This window comes from Bombus vosnesenskii, unplaced genomic scaffold (assembly GCF_011952255.1).
Source record: "Bombus vosnesenskii isolate JDL3184/JDL3185 unplaced genomic scaffold, Bvos_JDL3184-5_v1.1 scf7180000014621, whole genome shotgun sequence".
Classification (NCBI taxonomy): Eukaryota; Metazoa; Arthropoda; class Insecta; order Hymenoptera; family Apidae; genus Bombus; species Bombus vosnesenskii.
The window spans coordinates 1,366,426-1,388,599 of record NW_022883555.1 but is presented as its reverse complement, the minus strand read 5'-3'; the positions used below and the strand labels follow the sequence as shown (position 1 = coordinate 1,388,599).

The 22,174-nt window shown below is 32.6% G+C and overlaps 4 protein-coding genes across 18 annotated transcripts in view; 3 read left to right on the top strand and 1 right to left on the bottom strand.

Moving 5' to 3' along the window:
* Positions 1 to 37: 37 nt before the first annotated feature.
* On the top strand, positions 38 to 3,265 carry LOC117240374 (cell division cycle protein 16 homolog). The gene is made up of 11 exons (XM_033506383.1): positions 38 to 443; positions 530 to 682; positions 765 to 923; positions 1,018 to 1,177; positions 1,253 to 1,505; positions 1,572 to 1,651; positions 1,731 to 1,820; positions 1,901 to 2,210; positions 2,379 to 2,541; positions 2,638 to 2,830; positions 2,911 to 3,265. The coding sequence occupies exons 1-11, from the start codon at positions 333 to 335 to the stop codon at positions 3,192 to 3,194; spliced, it is 1,956 nt and encodes a 651-aa protein (XP_033362274.1). The 5' UTR covers positions 38 to 332; the 3' UTR covers positions 3,195 to 3,265.
* Positions 3,266 to 4,088: 823 nt separating this feature from the next.
* LOC117240361 (cytoplasmic polyadenylation element-binding protein 1) lies at positions 4,089 to 12,455 on the top strand. 5 transcript variants are annotated; one of them, XM_033506368.1, is made up of 12 exons: positions 4,089 to 4,547; positions 6,484 to 6,796; positions 7,441 to 7,580; positions 9,142 to 9,401; positions 9,482 to 9,608; positions 9,685 to 10,051; positions 10,127 to 10,359; positions 10,441 to 10,533; positions 10,615 to 10,780; positions 10,842 to 10,969; positions 11,045 to 11,125; positions 11,192 to 12,455. In XM_033506368.1, the coding sequence occupies exons 1-12, from the start codon at positions 4,527 to 4,529 to the stop codon at positions 11,354 to 11,356; spliced, it is 2,094 nt and encodes a 697-aa protein (XP_033362259.1). In that variant the 5' UTR covers positions 4,089 to 4,526; the 3' UTR covers positions 11,357 to 12,455. The 5 variants fall into 5 exon arrangements, with proteins under 5 accessions (XP_033362259.1, XP_033362261.1, XP_033362258.1 ...); XM_033506370.1 differs by having other exon boundaries at positions 4,463 to 4,547; positions 6,484 to 6,790; positions 11,192 to 11,356; XM_033506367.1 differs by lacking the exon at positions 4,089 to 4,547 and adding an exon at positions 5,695 to 5,818 and having other exon boundaries at positions 6,484 to 6,790.
* Positions 12,456 to 13,345: 890 nt separating this feature from the next.
* Positions 13,346 to 15,809, bottom strand: LOC117240362 (peroxisomal membrane protein 11C). The gene is made up of 5 exons (XM_033506371.1): positions 15,519 to 15,809; positions 15,116 to 15,382; positions 14,791 to 14,969; positions 14,652 to 14,720; positions 13,346 to 14,541 (listed from the first exon to the last, which is right to left on the bottom strand). Exons 2-5 carry the CDS (start codon positions 15,344 to 15,346, stop codon positions 14,325 to 14,327), a joined length of 696 nt encoding a protein of 231 aa, XP_033362262.1. The 5' UTR covers positions 15,347 to 15,382; positions 15,519 to 15,809; the 3' UTR covers positions 13,346 to 14,324.
* A 917-nt stretch (positions 15,810 to 16,726) lies between these two features.
* Positions 16,727 to 22,174, top strand: part of LOC117240402 (protein lap4) — a 52,231-nt gene continuing 46,783 nt past the window's right edge. For 10 of the 11 annotated variants that reach the window (XR_004494680.1, XR_004494679.1, XM_033506440.1 and 7 more), the window contains exons 1-2: positions 16,727 to 17,173; positions 17,540 to 17,657. Coding sequence is in view for 9 of the 11 variants with exons in the window: in XM_033506440.1 (XP_033362331.1) it covers positions 17,012 to 17,173; positions 17,540 to 17,657 (280 nt within the window). In the remaining 2 variants the exon portion in view is untranslated. The remainder of the gene's footprint in view (positions 17,174 to 17,539; positions 17,658 to 22,174) is intronic. The other variant, XM_033506437.1, reaches the window with a different exon arrangement.

The window sequence follows — 22,174 nt, the reverse complement described above, 5'->3', positions numbered from 1 at the left end:
ATATTATGCTTTGTCCAATTTCCTCATATTTTGACCAATAACATTATCAGAAATGTTTACGTAGAAATGATCGATGATGACAACATGCGTGTTATTGTTGTTGTATCGTCGTATAGTTTAAAAATGTAAACTGTTTAGTCTATGCAAATGCGACTCTATGCGATTATCTAATGTTCTATGAAATGTGAATTTGATTGTAACAATTTAATAACAAGTATTTTTATATATGAAAGGAATACCTTGTAGTACTGTATTCAATTACAAGTATCTTGGTATATATAACGTTGATTCGTTAAGGAAGGAATACCTAACCTTCAAAATTTAAATTAAATATGGCGCGACAGAGTGTTGATGCAGATTGCGAGAAAATGCATAATTTATTAGACAATAAGAATATTGACTTAGATAATTGTAGAAAATTAATTAAATCGTACATTGATTTGGTAAAGTATCAAAATTTATCAAGCTTTTTAAAAGATATTGATTTATTGTACACTACTAAAAAAACTGACTACTGGTTTGTTTACAGCATCTTTATAGTGCTGCTTTATTTTGGGCAGACAAAGTTGTTTCATTAAGTAACGAAGATCCTAAAGATATATGCACCTTAGCGCATTGTATGTATCTAATGAAACAATATCATAGAGCTGCTCATCTTATTAGAAATCGTGGATTGGAAAAGGTAAACTATAACTTTGAAACTTTTAATAATATCATAACATTGTTATATACATTTTTTTAATTACATTAATATTACTTTATAGACAGATGTAATGTGTCATTATCTAACAGTAAGAAGTCTGTTAGAAGCAAAAGAATACAATGAAGCATTACAGGTTATTAAAGAATCAGAAGTATGTACAAACATAACACAGTCAGGTTTTGGAGATCGTGCAGATATATTAGAAGATGCACCAAAAAATGTGATTAAGTATAAATAATGTTCTTCATAATTTCTTTTAAATATTATTTCTGTAATGTGATGAACTTTATAGATTAGTTTGTATTTTGTGATAGGTACACAGTTCAATATTGTACGTGAAAGGAAGAATATATGAAGCTTTAGATAATAGGGCAGTAGCAACTGACTGTTACAAACAAGCTCTACATTGTGATGTATATTCATATCAAGCATTTGAAGCATTAGTTCAAAATCAAATGCTTTCAGCTGCTGAAGGTATTAAAGTGTGTATGTATTAATGTAATGTAATAATACATACAAGTAATTTTATGATACATATAATTTGAATAGAAAAAGAACTTCTGGAATCTCTTCCCTTTGCTGAACAATGCACAGAAGCTGAAGCAGAGCTCTTACGACTATTATATGAAAGTAAATTGAAAAAATATCAAGAACCAAATACAAAGCAACCACTTGCAACATGCAGTGTTATGGGAGTTCTTGTCACAGATAGATTGTTAGGTAATTTGGATATGGAAGTTACAGAAGCAGAGAGATTGTATTATAATTGTGATTATCACAAATGTTTCTCTCTCACAGAAAGGTAATATATCCTCTTATGTATGTATGTGAATTTATATAATCTTATAATCTCTATCATATATTTTAGAATATTAAAAAAAGATCCATATCATAATTCATGCTTACCAGTACATATTGCCTGTTTAGTAGAACTAAAAAAAACTAATGGTAATTATATTGCACTCCTATATAAAAAAAGAATGTGCAATTAGAAAGAAATTTTGTACATTATATAATCATTTTTCAGCTTTATTCTATTTAGCACATAAATTAGTTGACTTATATCCAGACATGGCCTTAGCATGGTTTGCTGTTGGATGTTATTATTATAGTCTAGGTAATTATGATTTCTATTTGATAATTCTAAAATTATTTTGTATTCTTACTTTATAAGATATTCCATTGTTTTGATAATAGGAAAAAGTGATCCAGCACGAAGATATTTAGCAAAAGCCACAGCACTGGACAGATTATTTGGTCCTGCTTGGTTAGCTTATGGTCATTCCTTTGCAGTAGAAAATGAACATGATCAGGCAATGGCTGCTTATTTTAAGGCTTCTCAATTAATGAAAGGTTGTCACCTGCCACTTTTATATATTGGACTTGAATGCGGATTAACAAATAATCTTAAATTGGCTGACAAGTTTTTCCAACAGGCTCAAGGAATAGCTCCAAACGATCCATTTGTTATACACGAGATGGGAGTTATATCTTTTTATAATTTAGAGTAAGTATTATGATGTCTGTTGTAGTATTATCCCTGAGATTGAGTTATTCTAATATGCAAAAAAGAGGTTCAAAATTCACTCTGCAACCTGATTAGTGTACTTCCACCCTTCCCCGGTTTTTGGAAATCTGTCTAATTTATCAAGAGTTGTCGTTTCATCGAATACAGTTACAAAACTGCTGAACGGCAGTTTAAGGAAGCCATGAAAAGAATTCAAGGTGGTCTAAAGGATGTTATTCTACCTAGTAAATGGGAGGCACTTTTAAATAACTTGGGTCATACTTGTAGAAAAATGAAGAAATACGGAGAGGCGTTAGAATATCATCAACAGGTTAAAAAATTTTAATCGACATAGAAACATACTTTTTCCTTAAAATGTCAATTTAAATTACAAGCTATCAGATAAATTTCCTAATAATGATTGCAGGCATTAATGTTAAATCCATTAAATGCATCAACTTATTCAGCAGTGGGTTTCATTCATGCATTAATGGGAAATGCACAAGAAGCTGTTGATGCTTTTCATAGAGCTCTTGGACTCAGGAGGGATGATACTTTTACAACAACTATGTTAACTTATGTTATGGAACAACTTATAGAAGAATCGCCCCCTTATCCTGGTATATACAAAAAATGTTCAGTTTTCAATGTATTTTATTAAATGTACATTATATCTGATTATAAATGAATTCTTTTTTAGGTGCACCAGTTGATATTCCAAAATATGAGTACCCTGCAACTGAACATCAAGAAACAGATAATGCAGAACCTTTAGAAAATGCAAATAATGTAGCTGGGTCAGGAAGTCAAGATATTGATAAATTAAGAGTAAATTTATTTTCCGGATGGGGAGAAGATTCCAGTAAAACTGAAGATACTTCTGATAAAGTGGAACGCAATCCGCGAGACGTAGTTGTGAATTATTCCACTGACATTAGTTCCGAAGTTGAAATGTTGGATTCATCGACTGCTCATATAGAATAGTAAAAATGCGCAAATTTTTTTATATGATAAATAGATTTGTGTATGTAATAAAGCAATTGGTTTGCTACAAACATTCCTTTTTTGTTCAGAGAGTTATCCTTTATTATATATTCTACTCATTTTGTATATAAATTTGATGCATGCATGCTTAAATAATTAATATTTACCCACTAGAAATGTGCGGGTATCTGAGCCTTGATTCGGGTTGGATCGAGATCCTTCGTCGATAGATAAACATATTTGGGTACCCGTCATTATGGGAACCGATTTACGTTTCGGAATCCGATGTTCAATTCAGAACATAATTTTTCTGTCATCTTATATTTAAACATAGTTTAACGGTACATACTTAAACTTAAAGTACAGGTTTGCCTTAAACTTGGTTTAAGTACAAAATGACAGAAAGATTATGTTCTGAATCAAGCATTGAATTCCGAATCGCAAATCGGGTCTCGAGATTAACGGATACCCGAATACGTTTATGTATCGACAAACTTCCAAGATTCTGATTCGAACCCGAAAAAATTTTTCGACATAATTCTGCAATTTCGGGTATTCGCACACCCTTATTACCTACATAACCTATTATATTGTTTTAAGTAAAAATCATATTACATGTAATAGTAACTTTAAAAATTTGTAACTATAATTATTTATTAGAAATATTTAATATCTTAAACCAAATTTGTAGGTTCAAAAATTTTTGTTTATTTAACATATTATTCGCCAATATATAAAATCTGAATTTGAAATATTACATATTAAGTGATACAATTTTGTATCTTATTGCACATATAAAATTCCACAATCGCGCGCATTCGCGAACTGCGCCGGTGGTTTCCAAAGATGGAACCTGCGGGTGAAAGGGGGAAAGGGAGGAATAGAGATCTTCAATTCAGTTCACAGAGTGGAGCAATGTGGAGAAGAATGGGCGTTCCGTCTCCATCGTTTCTGTATCGACACTAAATTGAACCCAAGAAAATAAATTTTACTTTCAAAGAACCAATAAATTAATTATAAATGGGCGATTTTGGGAGTTGAAATAATTAAAATATTATCCCCCGGCAAGTAATTAAACAAACCCGGTGGGATTAAAGTATCCCAAAAATCTTTTAATGTAACACGATAATTGTTGATTAAACAATTTACTAAAACTCGTGTATTTGATTCTTCGCTACTAAATTAAATCGAAAAAAATCTTATTAAATTTATATGCAATATCAAGTTTATATAATTCATTGAAGTACGTTACGAGTTACCACTTTGAATTCAGTGGAGAACAGCGATCACAGAACAATTGAAAAATTCGTCAAGGCTCAATCAAAGATCGACATGCTTACATTAATGCAATTGGTAAGTCGTTATATTCCTTTATAAAAATTTTATATCCCTTTTTTCTAATTGTCTCGTATTTATTTTTTCACGTTTACGTATTATTGTTTTAATTACGCCTTATTTTTCTATGGACCTCGTTCTTTGACTTCTCATGCGGTCGATTGGTAACCTACTTTACAATTTCGTTAGTACTATGGTGTCGCTTCGAAAGGAAAATTTGTCATGTAAATCATGTGCTGGTACACGGTGATAATTATAACGTAGAACCTACATAGAATATAAAACCGAATACCAGGAATGTCCTGCGTCCTCACTTGTAAACAAACACGCGAATCGTACGTTGAGCCGCAACGCGTCCACGTGCAAAACACGTTGCGTTTCGTACGCTGATATTCTTCCCCTTTCTCTCCATATGTGTGTTGCGTCTTCTGATATTGTCCTTAACCCTTCGTCAGTCATTTTGAAAGTATTGAACGGAAGTAACAAAGAATTTGTTGCAATTTAATTTCTCTTAAAAACTGTCCGTCTTCAAATTCTACGAAGATGTACGATACCTTTCGCAAACATAGTACAGGACTATGTACTAAGACAAAATTTATATCATTGCAAATAGTTGGATTAGTAAACCAAAAAATTATTAAATTAAGTAAGAATGAATATGAAACCATAAATAAGTATTAGCACATATGATACATATATAATATATAAATTTTCGTCACACTATACGTATATATATTCCTGTTCTTATGTAACATTCTTACAATATTCTAATTTCATCTTTCAATTCGTGATGTAATTAAATTTCTCTTCAGGTATCTAGGTTTCTCCTATATTTGTTACCTTCTACATGTATATACACACACATATATATATATGTATAATGTCTATAGAGATATATGACTTTTGTAAAAATTATCGATACCAATAATGCAACCCTTGTATGATTCAACGTGTCAGAATGTTATACAATTTTAAGGGCGTCGTAAATGTTACAATGTTAACTGATGTAATACGAAATGATAATTACGTATTCGAATCGATTATAAGCGTCCTTATGTCTAGTACGCCTTTGAACTTGACAAAGTTGAATTCTACGAAGTTTGGAATTCTCGTTGAACCTCTAGAATGCCTCGATGTATTCCCCTGCCCTGCAAAATTTTTTTTCCGAATTCCTCGAACGCAAACTGGGAGTGGCGTCCTTCAGGCTCCTGTTTTCGTTATTCTGTACCGAAAGCTCGAAGCATAGTTTGCTGATATCGTTCGTAGCGATGACTTCGAGGAATTCAGTGGTAGGTGATACGCATTAAATTTCACGATCTTCAAACGTGAACGAAACATTTTTTAGCGTTCGAAATCATTTTCTAATTCTCCGTGTAGTGTATCTTCCGGGGAATCGTGCAAGTTCTGAAATTTCATCACTTTTACCGGAAATTACGCAAGGAAAATCGGTTGACGTAACGAGCGACGCGATCGATTCGAATAGCCGTTAATCAAAAGCACGCTACTAAAAAGACTTTACAAATTAGATAAAAATAGTAGCATCAATTTCTACAATGTTTTCTTAACATTGAAATACAAATATGTGTATAATTTACGTAGTGAACCCCGCAATTCTAAACATTCCGTGTAGCGTCCATACTTCCTGTAGCGTCTACTCACATACGCGTTACAGTTAATTAGTTAATTACAATCGTAAAAATTAGTGGTATATTATCTGTTTTCAATTACTTGTTCGCAAAGGAAAAATAAAGCGAATAATAATTCAATCGGTGCCACTATGGAAGGAAAAATGGTGACAGTGTTCCTCTATTATCACGTTATAACATTATACCTTGTTATCGCAATACCAAACATACCAAACGTGGTCATTTAACCAGAGACAAACTTTGTCTCTATTTCAAACATTCAATTTGAAATATTCTAACGACTGATTCTTTTCTTTTCTCTTTTGCAGCTAGATTTATCGTGTGATGCCGATGGAGTGAAAATATCCGACACACCTGATTGGAACAATGATATATCGCATGGCCAGCAAATGCAAGCGTCACGCGACCAAGACCACATACAGCTGCAACAACGTGAACAGTTGCATCGCGACAAATTACAACAACAACGAGATCGCGACAGTGACCGAGAACAGCATCTACATCAGCTACAGTACATCGGTAACTTGCTGTTAGACTCTCCGCCGGCGAGTAACTTCCAAGGATACTCACACGATGCATCTTGCACGCAACCCAATAAGAACAACAATATCGATGGTAAAAGTTCCGTTTCCTTTGTCCCATTTTTATATAATCGTATGTGACCGTCTTGTTTTGATTTTTGGATAAATTCACAGATTGGCTGTTAGCCCTTCTGTTATGATGGATACGGTTGACGATCGAATGTGATCAAATAATATACAGAGATAGGAGATATTATTTGTGAATATAAGGTTATTTATTTTTACCCGATACAAAGATAGAGAAGGTATTTTAAGGAGATATCTAGAGAGATTTAAGAGATTTTAAAGAGATTCATTAGATAAGGATAAAATCGGCGAGAATCTGCCCCCGTGATCTCTCTTCACTATAATTAATAATCTGTTTTACAATTATTAACAAAATGATCAAAGACCTTTGTTTTTGTTTTATAACTACCATCAGTTTTATGACTAATCTTCGTATAAATTTAATTATTGATTCCAATATCTGCTTAACGAGTTACATTGTTTTCTCTTTTTTTTTTTTTTTTTTTAAAGATTCAAGATATAAGAAAATTTGTTCTAATCGCCTGCTTGGTTGTTTCAAAACTAACGAGCGCGTACGTTCGTCGTTTGTCAATCGATAGTCCTCGTTGCGCTGTGTCGTATTTTCTTGTGATTTTATTTAAAACGGCAACGTATTTTGTATTTTTTCCCTCACGTTAGGAGACATGTCAATTTCGGATTTATTTGGACTGGGTTTACCTCGGGGATCATTGTTAGGCAGCCAGTCAACAACTGCGTCTCCCGGTTGCCGTAATTATCAGTATCAGGGTCGCAATCAAGGATCCTCTCAGCATTATCAGGTGACATTTCCTTTTATTTTTTATATTGTGCTTAAGATTCTCCCAACTGCCTGAGATATTTCAGTCTCATATAGGTCAAGTAATTTCGCTATTTACGTCATACTTATCAGAGATAATTACCCTTTCAGTAATTCGTAATAATATCTCATAAATAATAGTGTTTTTTTATTTTCGACAAATCATAAAATAAAAATTAAATAATCTATAGCGTAATAAAATAATTATTAAGTAATTATTAAGTTTAATTAAATTCTATGAAGACCCAACTATGGTCTTCATTCTATGGTTGGGAAGGTTCCTATCTGTATTAATAAAATTTATTTTGAATTCAAAGGTCCTAGAAGGACCATTATACGTGAGCGATAATTTAATGATTTCTGTGAATACGTTTTAATTACTCGAAATGTACGAGGAACTCGAAGATCCTTAAAATGTTTTTCTTTCAATTTATGAACGTCACGTGTTGGATATGATAGTGAAAATCTCGAATAGAAATGAAGTAGGCAGTATTCTGAAACGTCTGCCGGCTGCCAATGCAATAACCGGAACAATGATTATCCTCATTGGAGTGACTCCAACTGCTCCTCGAACTTTCTTTTCCGTCCGTGGCGCGGCTAATTTTTTTGCACAATAGGGACCTCCTGGATACCTGATGTATCGATTTTCAATATATTTTGTTGCGACCAATACCTCCTAACATCAATTTAGGATAGTGCAAATAACGATAACGGATGGAGATAATAAAGTCTGCGACGATAAAAATAATATTTTGTAAAATTTTAGAGCCAACCGGAGAAATCCAAAACTAAGTACATATTGTAACGTACAGCAATATTTTAATGGATTTCTTTTCTCACAGTGATAAATATTATCAGTCATGTTATCAATGGGTTAAAAGCTATTTTCTTTGTAAAATAACATAAATAATAATAGACAATTATTGCAATTTAAATTGCAGCGATAGTTAAATAGTACTATACGCGGTCGAAAGGGGTAAAAGCAAGAGAGACCCATGTGAAAGTCGTGCCTTATCGACCAGACACTTTAATGGACATTTTATCAGGCTCTTCTCGTCGCCTTTAACGTTATTACCTTCACCATTTGCTAGATGCATCTGTACATAAAGGACCGGCAGGACATCGAAATGCGCGTATTAGAGCCGACATATAATACGTTGGGCAAAATAAATTACGCATAGCCGCGCGCGTTAGTGCGACCCGAATTCCAGGGTAGCCAAGAATTTACAAGCTTGAGCCAAACGGCTCTATCACAGCTCGCTCTTCTTCTATCTTCGCTTCTCTTTGACCTCAGCTTTTCTGTGAACTTGTAATTGCGTGCCCTGTTGTTCCTGTTTTTTACGTTGCAACATTATTTTGGACGCGATCCAATAATGGTGTAGCAGGCTTCTCTTTGGCAAAGAAGACGCAAATATTTTCTTATTGCTTACAAGTAATAAATTGAATGTTTTCGAGATATTTTTATAATCAGAAGATGATTTTTTGGATTGAAATATATATTTAAAAAGTTTTTAATTGGTTTTGTTATATATTTTTGAATATAGGGCAATGATAGGAGCGGAATTTGCTCGAACTCATCGATACTTGAAATTCCAAGTTCCCCAAGTTCTATTACTACACCTGGTAGCCCTAGCACACCTGGTAGTCTGTATTCGAATCCTTATTCGTACTCATCTACGAACAGTAGTAACCAGACGACATCATCACCGAAAAGCCGAGGATCTTTGCAGAATGTGGGATCACCCTCATCGCCCATTCATTCTCCTTATTACGGAAGACCCATTCGTGGATCACCACCTTATAGGTATTTCTTAATTAATTTTTTATTATCACGTATAATTATAATAAAAACAATTACTAATTGGTCATTTTTATTTATAACAGCGACTGCAGTAGTCCTACTTTCGAGTATCCACATGTGATGGGGTGCAATGGATCAAGATCGAATTCACCAGCGGACTCAGACACGAGTGGTATAGGTAGTGTGGATGGGTCTCTATCCGATATAATGGTATTTTTTTTTAAGTTATAGATAATAATTACCTAAGTTCATCAAGGTTAGGGAGAAATAAATTGTTTCATTTTAGAACTGTTTATCGTTAAATTCATCGTCACACGAATGTTACCCTCAGTCTCTGGGTTCATTGATGTCGCCGGAAGTGGATTTATGCACAAATAATAGAGTAGCCGCGTTCCAACGAATGGCAGTGAAAAAATATTTATCTTCATCCCATCAAAACTCGTCGACACATCATCATCATTCACATGGACACAATCGAAGTCATCATTACGGATCGAATCAAAATGGAGGTTTCCTGAATTCTTTTATGTCGCACGAAAAAAGCTGTTGTTCCACCGGAAATCATATGATGGCCCTGAATTCACCTCCGATAAATATTTTGGATCCACAGCTCTCGCTTGAACGTGTAGCACGTTTTCATCGAAGTGCCGCTGGTAATAATTCATTTATTAAAATATAAGGAACAGAAGAGAGGATGTGTTAGCAACATTAAAAAATTATTATTTCAGCACTTTGTGACCCAACTTGTACTTGGAGTGGAATATTGCCGCAACGCACTCAAAAACCATCAGGTTACTCATCTAAAGTATTCCTTGGTGGTGTACCTTGGGATATCACCGAATCCCTTTTAATCGCCACTTTCAAGCAGTTCGGTCCAATACGAGTGGAATGGCCGGGAAAAGATCAGTCTGCCACGCAGCCAAAGGGATATGTATATATTATATTTGAGTCAGAGAAACAGGTAGTGTAATATTTTTAGTACTTTATCTCTTTTCTAATTTATTTGTTTTTAATGAGCTACAACATATATGTATTGTTTAAGGTGAGAACTTTATTGACATGTTGTACACATGATTTTACCAATGGTGGCAGTTGGTATTACAAAATATCATCTAAACGTATGAAAGCAAAAGAGGTGCATATTACTCCTTTTTTAGTAAAATTCTATTCCATTTCTTGTAAGAGTTATAATATTCATGTAATAATTTTGACATAGGTACAAGTAATACCTTGGATTCTTGAAGATAGTAATTATGTAAAATCCTCATCGCAAAAACTTGATCCTCATAAAACAGTATTTGTTGGTGCTCTTCATGGTATGCTAACTGCCGCTGGTTTAGCAAAAATTATGGATGATCTGTTTCGTGGGGTTATTTATGCAGGTAAAGATCGACATAGCTCGATTATTAGATGCATATTACTAAGATTAAAATTTAATTTCAGGGATTGATACTGACAAACATAAATATCCAATTGGATCTGGCCGTGTTACATTTAGTACAAAACATTCATACATGAAAGCAATTTCAGCTGCTTTCATAGAAATAAAAACTGCCAAATTTACAAAAAAGGTTCGCGTAATTTTATGAAATGTTTATGATATATTAAGAGAACAAAATTATAATACAATCTATTGTCTTTAATAGGTGCAAGTTGATCCATATTTAGAAGATTCCATGTGTTCAGGGTGCTCTGTACAACAGGGACCCTATTTTTGTCGTGAAGTGGTATGAAAGAAATTTTTTATCCTTTTTATATAAAAGATATTTTATTATATTCTATTGTATTTGTAGGTGTGCTTCCGATACTTTTGTCGCAGTTGCTGGCAATGGCAACACTCAATGGAATCAATGTGGCATCATAAACCTTTAATGCGCAATTCAAAGACAAATCAAGTGGTCGGATTATCGCCAAACGTAAATTCCTGGTCTCGTGGAACGAATAATCCCACTATTTAAGTACAATTATTGAGCTTCTCTTCCATGGTCAGATAAAATTTTTTTTTTGACTATTTGTTTTTGCAAGGACGTTGCGCTAGCTGACTTACTGACAGGGTGCAAACTTAGTTTTTTATCGCAAAGCTGCGGGCAGCTGGTTTGACGATATGCATTGAAATACCGGACATACCAGCTGATCGGCAAATGCAACGATTTGTTTATTATCGTTACTATCACATACGTCCGCGGTATAGAGACTAATGGATAAAAATCGTGTTTCTCATAAAGTTCCTATTTCGAACGCGGCCACAGTCGCGTTCTCAACAAACAGTATTTTTATTTAGTACGTTTATTTAGGGACTGGTTCTCTTGTTGATCGTTTTATTGCAATAATTGTGCCATTGAGTAACACATCACATTATATGATAATTATGCGTTACGAGTGTGCATTTACATTGAATCCGTGTGGGTCCAATTGTGGCTTTTATAGTGACAATAATTTTTATACGATAAAATGGGAAGCCACTCGATCGTTAAAAAAGAAGCGAAACAAGAGAAGGAATGAGTTCACAATGTTTAAAAAATCCACAAAAATACAACGCGCCGCTATAATAATCTATCGGCGAAATATTACGCTTAATCGTACACTGTTCGATGAGATTAGATTATTGTGGAATTCTAGCGGCAGGAGGAGTTGTTCATTTAATTATTGTTATTTTTTGCGAAGAACGCATTTAATTTGAGTACCAATTAGAACCCAGGCTATATACCGACATTTGTCGATGATATCGCCCGTCGTTGTAGTTTTACGTTACATTGTACAGTGTAAGGGTTATTACCAAAATGGCAATTGTAATCATAATTTATACTCTTAGCCAAGGCGATAAGCCTTTATGAGCTTCGTTTACAGGGACTGTTTAACTGTTGACGAAATGGAGAAGTACATGGTCTACGATTCTGGAGCGGATTGTAGTAATTTGATTCTGTTTTTATTTTTTGTTACGATATTATGTTATGTATTTTCTTTCAAGAAGATTTTGCAATATTGCTTCTAATCGCGTTTCTGATGTTTTGATATCATTTTGTTGAGTGAATTAAAAATCATATTTTTGCAGATAGACTTCCATTTGTCGTTCCTCCTTTTTTGTTTCATCATTTTGTTCCTTTTCTTTTTATCGTTCGAGAAAATAATTCCTCCAAATGAACCTTCTGCCCTTTTTAAACTCCTGGCCTTAAAAATATCTGCTTATGCAAACTGCTAGATACTAAATGTTATTATATAAGAATTTGATAGTTAGTATGAACAAAATCATAAAGTAAATATCAGTTAATAACACAAATTATATTAATCATATTAATTTGTATTTAATTTGTTCAATTTTGATATATTTAAATTAATCCAAATTACAGTACTTCATTCAAATTGAAGGTTCTTGTCGCAAATAATTACAAATATCCTCGTTATTAAAAAAAAATTATAAGAAGTTCGGAATAATTGTAGGGAATAAATATCGGCAAAAATAAGGTGAATTAAAGTCTAAAATTTGGAACTTAAAATTTCTGAAATTTGAAATTATACTGGAAGAAAATTCAAGTTATGATTATCAATTTTTAGAAAATTACTGAAACAGATACAGTATAAAACGATGTTATTCAAATATTTCATATTCAATATTTATGATAATAGTGATTATGATTTATATATTATATTCTTTATTTTAAATAATTATAGATTATACATTAATGATGATCATACATTAATGATGATCCAAGATAAAAGTATAAATTTAAGATTTAAATAATTTAAAATTCATATAATCAACTGCAAGTTACACTGCTATAGTACTGAATTACTTAAAACATATTAAAGGGAAGGTGAATTTATCATATTTCTGAGTCATTAAAATTTCGCCTGGTTTAAGGAAGTGGAACAAATATACAAAAAAAATATATCGTGTTACATCAAATACAATTATCAAACAATATGGTTATTATATACATAAGAAAATACTCCTATGAAGTGCTTTAATACAACATACAAAATAATATATGTATATATATATACATATATTCTACAAAAGCTTCGAATGTAATCATAAAGTTTTTAGTAAACAAAAGATCAGTTTTTGCTAATGCCTAAGAATGGTTCTAAACTAATGAACGACAAAAACTCTTAGACTAAAAACTAACGAATTAACGGCGAAAAGATAATGAATAATGAGCCGTCAGAAATTTTAAAGATGCTCTTTTATCGGAAATATTATCTTATTTACAAACTTTTAATAAGTCGTGCCTTTTAATATAATCTCCATAGATTTTATTCTAACGTGGAAAACACAAATTATTTTTAAATCATTGATAACCACGCGATACAGGGTGATCTATTATTAAAGAAACAAGACTGCTACTGGTACGCATAATGTCAAGTTTTCTTAACACTTTTAAGAGATTTAACCACTCGCGAGGCAATGATTACATCGTGCTCTAGGTAGCAAAATATTTTTATTTATGTTCATACAGAAAGTGCCTCCTATTCTTTCACTTTTATTGATAATAGAACCTATATCTATAATTTACAAATACATTCGAATAACATGTAAAAGCGATTCGATCAATAGTAAACATATATAAATACTAATTAGCTTAAAATCAAGTAAGCTTTATCCGAAATATCAATAATTTATATTGCTTTAGCTTTTTTCCTACTGCATATATCCTTGTTAAAACATACCTTGTAACACAAAATTGATATATTAAAAACAATAAATTGTTCTTTATTATGTTAACAATATTGTATTGTTTCATAATATATAAAATTGTGCTTTAAATTACATAAAAAGATTAAACAATTAAGATTTATTTTCTTTTAATTATGATTCATTTGACATTTATTACACATTTCTTATATAAATTGATTAACAGAAATAAAAAAATATATTCATACTGATAATTGTAACAATTTTTGCCACCTTATTCTTAACTGTAGATATTATGAACTTTTGTGTTTGGCTTGTTTACTTAAAGCTTGATACAAACCAATCAAGGAAGACAATGTTCCAAGTGCCCCAACTTGCCAAGTTTTCAACTGTCCTCCCCAGAATGTGCCAGATGGCAGATAACTAACTGCATAACTTATATCTAAGACTAATCTTATGCAAGTTAGTAATTCATTCCACCTCTGTCTGCTTACCGTCTTCAAGGCAATTCTGTTCAAAAATAAATATTATATATATAAAATAAAAATAAATAATTGATATTATAACATCATATTAATCATATCAGTATAAAAATGTTTGTATAGTGTTCCTAAATTTACCTTGTATTGCAGTTAGTTTTACTAAGATGCGTCTTATAATTGCTAAACTGTTTTAATTTTCGCAGAGATCTATAAAAAGATATACATATAATCAAAGCGTTTAAGTACAATATTTAATTATATCTTCTGTATAACATACTTTAATAATGACAGTTGCAGAGAAGTTATCCAGAACCATGTTGAAGCATTATTCCATGCTTCAGTATCAATTTTAATCAATTTATGTTTGCCAGCCCAAAAAGTGTGTTCTACTGGGCCAAACATAATATCCACCAAAATCTGCATTAATTCCACACATCTGATCAACCGATCTGGCTCCTATTAGATGACATATGAAATTTATATGCCTGTAGAAGAATAGTATACATTTGTACATTACATTAATATATAGAAAATGAAACACAATTTGCAGAAATTATTTTCTTTTACATTGTAAGTATATTTTACTTCATTAATATATATACCTCTTTTCCCCATCCATATTTCATTGCATAATGAATGGTTGGTATGTCATCTAATAATCTTAAAATCATTCTGCATTCACTCATTTGACTGCTAAATATTTTTAATTTCTTTTCTGTTTCATTTGAAGATGTGCCCAACGTAGCAAATTTTGCCATATAAGACAATGTTCTCAAAAATTTATCTCTACCTTGATGTGTTTCCAGATATTCTGATATTAATGCAATAGTCATATTGGAATGAATATGTTTGAAAATATAGATCTGACACTGTAATAAAAAAAATGTGAGATAATATAATAATTTTATTAAGAATAATAACTTTTTATGGATCTGATTATTATATAGTCGAAGCAATAGTAATATCTATAATTTGTAAGGTCAAGTGTAAAAAATGGCAACTCACCGAATATGTAATGCAAATAAGTTCTTAGCTTTACCAGCCTATACATATGTGTCCTACTTATTATCAATAAATAACATATGTCACATGAAGGAGTATGCAAAGTGAGTTAAGCTGTGGAAAGAACTAGTTTTTTCATACATTTCATAGAAGATTTCCGAATTATTTATGTGCATTTACATTTTATTTTGTTATGAAATTTGTAATTAAAAATAATTTTAACATAAACAAGTTTGAAGTACGACTTTTCATCCCTTCTTACTTGACAATGCACTCTTGCGGTTGTGTCACAAAAATTGAAATGAAAAGGTAGTTGGTAAGAAAGAAACTGTGTCATCTATCGGTAAAAATCAAAATATTCATAAATATTGAGAAATTGACATATATAGAATTATTAAATAATATTCGTGGTATAATTATTCTTTCAAGAGAACACGATTTCGATTATTTATAAAAGATTAGTCTTATACAAATAAATATCAGAATTCTTCGGCTTCAGTACTGATTTCAGCTTAATCATTTCTAATAAATTATATTTTGCTGAATATTTATTGAAATGTATTTCCAGTAATTTAGACTATTAAATTAATTAGCAGCATAAATAAAATACATTATGTTATATCAGATTGTATTATGCAAGTTAAACATAACTTGTAAAGGCCGCATAACAACATTTTTCAAAATAACTAGTCCCTATTAGAATAAAAGATATTCCATAATTTCCAACATACAAATATTTTTAATTTATCGTCTAAGTATCATAATTAAAACTTAGTTAAAGTACCTTCTCGATTATAAGTATATATTTCATATCTATACTCCGTTTAAGTCAAGTTAAGAGAGATAAATATACCCGGTCACGTGATTCTCCATTGTCCTACTAGCCACTAATTACTGGTGAATTATAATTTACATTGATTTTTTAAACTTGACACATTTAATTAAACAGTAGCAGAAATAATCTAGTTCTAGATACATTCAGTATTATTAGTTAAAGAGTTAATGTTCAAAAAAGGAGCTTTCTATTTAATAATTCTATCAAAATTAGAATCACGAATCCTCAACAATTTTCCCTATCCGGATTCCCTATGCGATCACGGATTCCGTGATCAGAGCGTATAGTTATAACTGAACATTCTATTTAAGATTTCCCATCTATATGTGCAGTAAGTTTATGGCGAACAGGGTGTAGTGGGGGAACTGTCTTCTCAAAGCGTCGTATTCGCTCATTGTTGTGTGTCGCTTTAGAGCAACGTGATCAGTGGTTTGGAGACGTGATGACGTCAGACTTCGAGGCACAAGCCGAGAGCGCGTTTAAAGCCGAGTAGGGCGTGAAAGTGTGTGTCGGTGCCGCTCGTTTTCCTTCTAGTTTCTTTTAATCTAATCCCCGTTCGACGAATAATGTGCAAATAGCATCGTGTGCCGCCGTGAACCAACGTGGGACAATTATGTTCGGTGTTCTTTTAACGTGATTAATAGTGAAAAAAAGGAATACCATGTTCCGCTGCATACCGATTTTTAAAGGGTGTAACAGGCAGGTGGAATACATTGACAAGCGTCATTGCTCTCTGCCGTGCGTCCCCGATGATATTTTACGATATTCGAGAAGCTTGGAAGAGCTCCTGCTGGACGCGAATCACATTCGTGATCTACCTAAGGTAGACAAATACCGCTACATGCCAACTTTTCTGTCTTATAACCCGTATCTCTTTTTCTTTCTATGCGTTTCTCCCCTCTCTTACTTCTCTCGCTCTATCTTTTTCTCATTGTATCTCTTTTCCTCTTGCTATTGTGCCCATGACGTATCATACCATCGGCTGTAATGTAACGGCGAAGAATGTGTACGGCATAACTAATACTTTTTTTATTTTATTATATTAGCAACCAGAATACAATTCTTTGAGTTAATTTACTGGGTTGGGTGCTGTCTAAAGCACTATTTATGGCGTAAAGGGTAGCTTTTATTGTCATTGTTGTTATTTTCTTATCAAATACGCTTATTATTGTGTCTTTCCTCGTTTCAGAATTTTTTTCGGCTGCAGAAGCTACGAAAGCTAGGCTTGAGTGACAATGAAATTCACCGCTTACCACCAGATATCCAGAACTTCGAAAATCTCGTGGAGTTGGATGTATCCAGGAACGGTGAGTGCACGTTTTTCTTTTTTCTTCTTCTTTGAGTTTAGTCATTTGCGGTTTTGTGGCGGTGTGGCGTCCATGACGATAGGAAAGGGTCGATCCCCGGTTTCAACGTTTCGTTAGGAATGAAACATTTTCCTGGACTGTTTTTATCTTCGTCTTTCCGGTTATTTTTCTTTTCGTACACGGTTGGTGAGCAAAGCACTGCTTGTACATGGCTTCTAACGAAGCACGTGTACATGGTTCAGACACGATTGTCAATGAGAAAGTTGAGTGTAATAACGTGCGTACAAAGGCGTCGAATAAAGAAAAGTAGAGTTAAACGAGACGGACCGTTAATGGAACCTCATGTTCGAGGTAGATAAACTGCGAAACAGTGCCCCAGTGTCAAATATTAACCCTCGAATAGCATACTATGGACGGGGTGAGTCATTTCTGACTTGTGTCTAAAATTCAATTTCTTAATGTAACTTTATTATTACATATAAATAGGAAGTAAGAAATTGTGGTTATAAATTTTATTTAAAAAATATATATATTTATCGCCAATATTGCATCTTTATTCCCAATTTTGAAAATTAAAGAAGTACGAATAACTGTAAGTATTACAAAATTGTATAGACGCTATATTTAGACGAAAAATTTATATAATTTATTAAATCTTATTGTTAACACATCTTTCCTTTCTGAAACATTACACTGCACTGCGTGGAATACTAAAAGTGCATTCTTTTGTTTGGTTTATTTAATCGTAGCTGGTACTAATACTTTATGGGCAAGTTACCGCTATCATTGTATTTTTTTTTACATTATACTGCCGGTTAGAGTGGCGTAAGCAATACACCGACTATGATGATCTAACAGATTGACTGTTACTTTCTGTGATACAAAAAAATAAATTTTGAACGTTATGGTTATAACCGTATATAGTGCAAAGTTACTATAATTTGTATTTTATTCTAATACAATTCATTAACAATTAAAATATATATCATAAAAAGTAAGATTTCTATAAGGAATATCGATTCTATAGTCGATATCAGATGTTTCTCGATCATACTTTCGATATATCGATCGTTGATTTGATCGAGAACGGCGATTATTGCATTTTTTTCGAGGGTTTAATTAATAAATCTAAATATTAGTCAATTTTTAAGTTTGAGTAAAATAAAATCACTGATATACATAATTTTCTGCTTTATTTTTCTAGTAAATAAATAGAGATACTATGAGTTGTCTAGTAACTTCACATACAATTATACTAAAAGAACTCTTTCTTTCTACTGTTTTATAAACTTATAAATGTATAAATTGGGAAAGGTAAACAAAAATTAAATATTCTAAAGTTCGTTTATACTTCCGTAACATATTTATAATTTCATGAGGTCGCTCACACTGTCATTTTACGCCTAACTATCGATCGATCGAACGTTTCGATTCAAGAATCGATTCAGGAAGATGAAGACACACATTCTTATAGTAAACGGCGCCTCGTTTACTTTCTAACGACGATGCAGCGGCTCGTAACTCGAAAGGCACGTTGAAACGCGTTTTTTAGTCCCGCCTCGAAGTTGTTTCCCAAGAGGGAAGCCTTTCCTTTCTCGCTGTTCGCTGGATTTACTTACCGTTCCACTTCGGCGTTTTTATGTTTACCTTATGCTCGTCCCTCGCCACCCGCGTATATACACACTACACACGGAAACTTCGTTACTTCACATGCAGCACGACGTGACGGCCAAAGAAGGAATGCACCGTGTAGAGCAGCGATTTTCAACCAGTGTGCCGCGAGAGGTCCACAGGTGCGCCGCGAGAATTTTTAAAAGCACGTAATGCCTAGTTATTTGGTTACTGATTTCTTTTCCCCTAGATTATCAAATAAAAAATACAGCAGCAAAAAAAAAAGAAATAAAGAAAAGGGAAAAAGAAACTAACACCTCGGTGTCAGTGTTCCGTCTTGAACCAAATATAATATATTTTCGGGTGTGCCGTAGAATTTTAGTAATTACAGCGGTTACAAAAAATATTTGTACATATCCTCATTTTTCAATGAAGCGATCTTTTACTAGATTCTACATTTCATTATGGTAGTATCAAATTTTTTTAATCATATGAAAATATTTACTCTTGAACGATATGCAATTTATTTTAGTTGGATCTAATTAACTAGTATATAAATCATAATAGATAAGTGCAGTGTGATACAAATACTTCTTGTGGTCACTGTAGTTTATGTGTACCATAAGATAAAAAAGGTTGAAAATTGCTGTTATACAGTCGTGGAGACTTTTTCCCTTCTTTTTCACCGGTCCCTTCTTCTTCTACTACTATCTCCCTGGAATGTTTTCTGCCGCTAAATACTCAGTAACATTCGTACCTTAGTTTGCGCTTCACTGGACATCTCTCTTTTGAATGTGAAACGACGCTCTTGTCAACGTTTCGCGGTTATTTCCTTGCGTTCCTAAGGACTCGAGTTTAAGAACAATATTGATTTGAAGTTTTATATTTAATTCTTGATATTTTAAATATTTTATAACTGGAATTTTGGTCTGTATATAGATATTTAAAGATATATCCTACCTATTTCCAATAATTTATTTGTTCATATCTTCTAGGTGTTGAGTACGTAGTGGCGTCATTTTTAAATTTTCGAAATGGCGTACAGTGCGGTATTTGTATGAGGATTCGGGACAAAAATCAAAATTCAGTGGTCACGTTTGCACGTTCACAGGCAACGTTCTCACGTTCGCAGGCCACGTTTGCAAATCAAATACGTATGGTTTGTGGAACAGGTTCCTACATTCGTAGACCACGTTCGCAGGCAATGTTCGCACGTTCGCAGGCAATGTTCGCACGTTCGCAGGCAATATTCGCATATTTGTAGGCCACGTTCTCAAGTTTGCTGGCCACGTTGTCACGTGGCATTGTATCGTAAAAGAAATAGTACTTCTGTTGAAAAAAGAATCCCATTTTACAAATTGAGTAAAAAAAATCGAATTCCTAAAGCCATTTATCTTTTTATACTATATTTTCTCTACCTCTGCTTATCACATTCTATAAGTATAATATATTTAACATATTATCAATTCCATTACAATATTATTCACAAGAAACATTAATCTATTTTCGTATCTTATATTTCGTTTTACGATATTATGAGATTTTTTCACGGCCTATCTAGGAAGCTTTTAAATAACATCCATTCAAATGCATATAAGCTATCTAGTTGACAGTATGTTAATTATGATTACGTATACAATGTGTCATAAATACCACGTGAATGAACAATGGACAACAAATGAGCCACTCAGAATTCTGATCAACTTCTTATACACTAAAAAAACAGAGAAAAGTGGTGATGTGTTGCAAACGTAATTTTTTCAAATTTATCTTGCAATTTACAATTACGCATCTCATCTTACTGTAAATAAACTCATCATTGTGTAGCTCATTTGTCTTTTTATATTATTTAAATATTAGCTATGTACCCGAGTAATGAAATTGATAAATGTATAAAAAGTAAAGTTGATCAATTTGGCTTATTTAGAGGAGTGTAAATATCAAACGACGTCGTGTTGTGTTCTTGACTGTATCGCTAAAGGTACAATGAAAATACGCGCTATAGATAAATTCTCTCGCGTAATTACTACTTCCTGATGCGCGGTCGGCCTCGTTATCAATAGACGTGCCGCTTTTGCATTCTTTCTTACATACATGCGCGCGTGACACATCTCCGACCGAGTAATTAGCTTCGAACCACGGTGCCTGTGGGCGCATGTTTGTTTATTCGTTGTGTAAAATGAAATTTTTCATTCATCATGCCGGAATAACGGGCTTCGACTGCCATTAACGTTTTGTAATTCGTGATTCCATCTTCTACTGCCCAATAACATGATTTTATTTTTGCTGATATTATTTTTGATATACTAAGTGAAAAACTTTATATAAACTTTTCTTTCAAAAATCCATAGTCCATATATTTTATTTATATTTTAAAAAATTGTTCATAGAGATATGTTATAGATTATTCTTTATTATTAGCATTGCCTTACAAGGTTTATAAAAATATAAAATAACTGATATATATGAGAATGTCATAAGATAGATTCATGTCTTCTATGAAAACCTTTGGTAGAATAGCTTAATGGTTAATGGGATAATTCGTTAAAATAAAATAACTCTGCTAATGCGTTCGTGAATTGTTGGACGATTTCTTCCAAGAGCTTTCACTAACGAGCCTCATTAATAAAATCGCTTATGTAATTAATTAAAACTTTAATTTAGCAACAAAATTATCTAGATAATTGTTTAAAGTTTAATCGAAATTGGCTTCATTTTCTTGGTTACCTGACTCATTCTTCCAATATCTTCAATTAAGCGATTCACCGTTACCTAAACGATAGTACGTAATCTGTAAATATTTCAAATATGTACGTACTCTTCAGTATTAGTTCGAACATTCAACATATCTTGTTTCATTAGTTTGTGTTCGTTAATCGCTTCGTATAATAAGTTGGCGCGAAATG

What these genes read in the sequence shown, in the direction of transcription:
- LOC117240374 (XM_033506383.1), top strand. Translation starts at nt 333, where the DNA reads ATGGCGCGACAGAGTGTTGATGCAGATTGCGAGAAAATGCATAATTTA. An exon ending in GAAATCGTGGATTGGAAAAG is followed by an intron (nt 683 to 764) that starts GTAAACTATAAC and finishes ATTACTTTATAG; the next exon opens with ACAGATGTAATGTGTCATTA. An exon ending in TGTTTCTCTCTCACAGAAAG is followed by an intron (nt 1,506 to 1,571) that starts GTAATATATCCT and finishes CATATATTTTAG; the next exon opens with AATATTAAAAAAAGATCCAT.
- LOC117240361 (XM_033506368.1), top strand. Translation starts at nt 4,527, where the DNA reads ATGCTTACATTAATGCAATTG. An exon ending in TTTTCATCGAAGTGCCGCTG is followed by an intron (nt 10,052 to 10,126) that starts GTAATAATTCAT and finishes TTATTATTTCAG; the next exon opens with CACTTTGTGACCCAACTTGT. An exon ending in TCGTGGGGTTATTTATGCAG is followed by an intron (nt 10,781 to 10,841) that starts GTAAAGATCGAC and finishes ATTTAATTTCAG; the next exon opens with GGATTGATACTGACAAACAT.
- LOC117240362 (XM_033506371.1), bottom strand. Translation starts at nt 15,346, where the DNA reads ATGACTATTGCATTAATATCAGAATATCTGGAAACACATCAAGGTAGA. An exon ending in AATATGGATGGGGAAAAGAG is followed by an intron (nt 14,970 to 15,115) that starts GTATATATATTA and finishes GTCATCTAATAG; the next exon opens with GAGCCAGATCGGTTGATCAG. An exon ending in AAAACTAACTGCAATACAAG is followed by an intron (nt 14,542 to 14,651) that starts GTAAATTTAGGA and finishes ATTTTTGAACAG; the next exon opens with AATTGCCTTGAAGACGGTAA.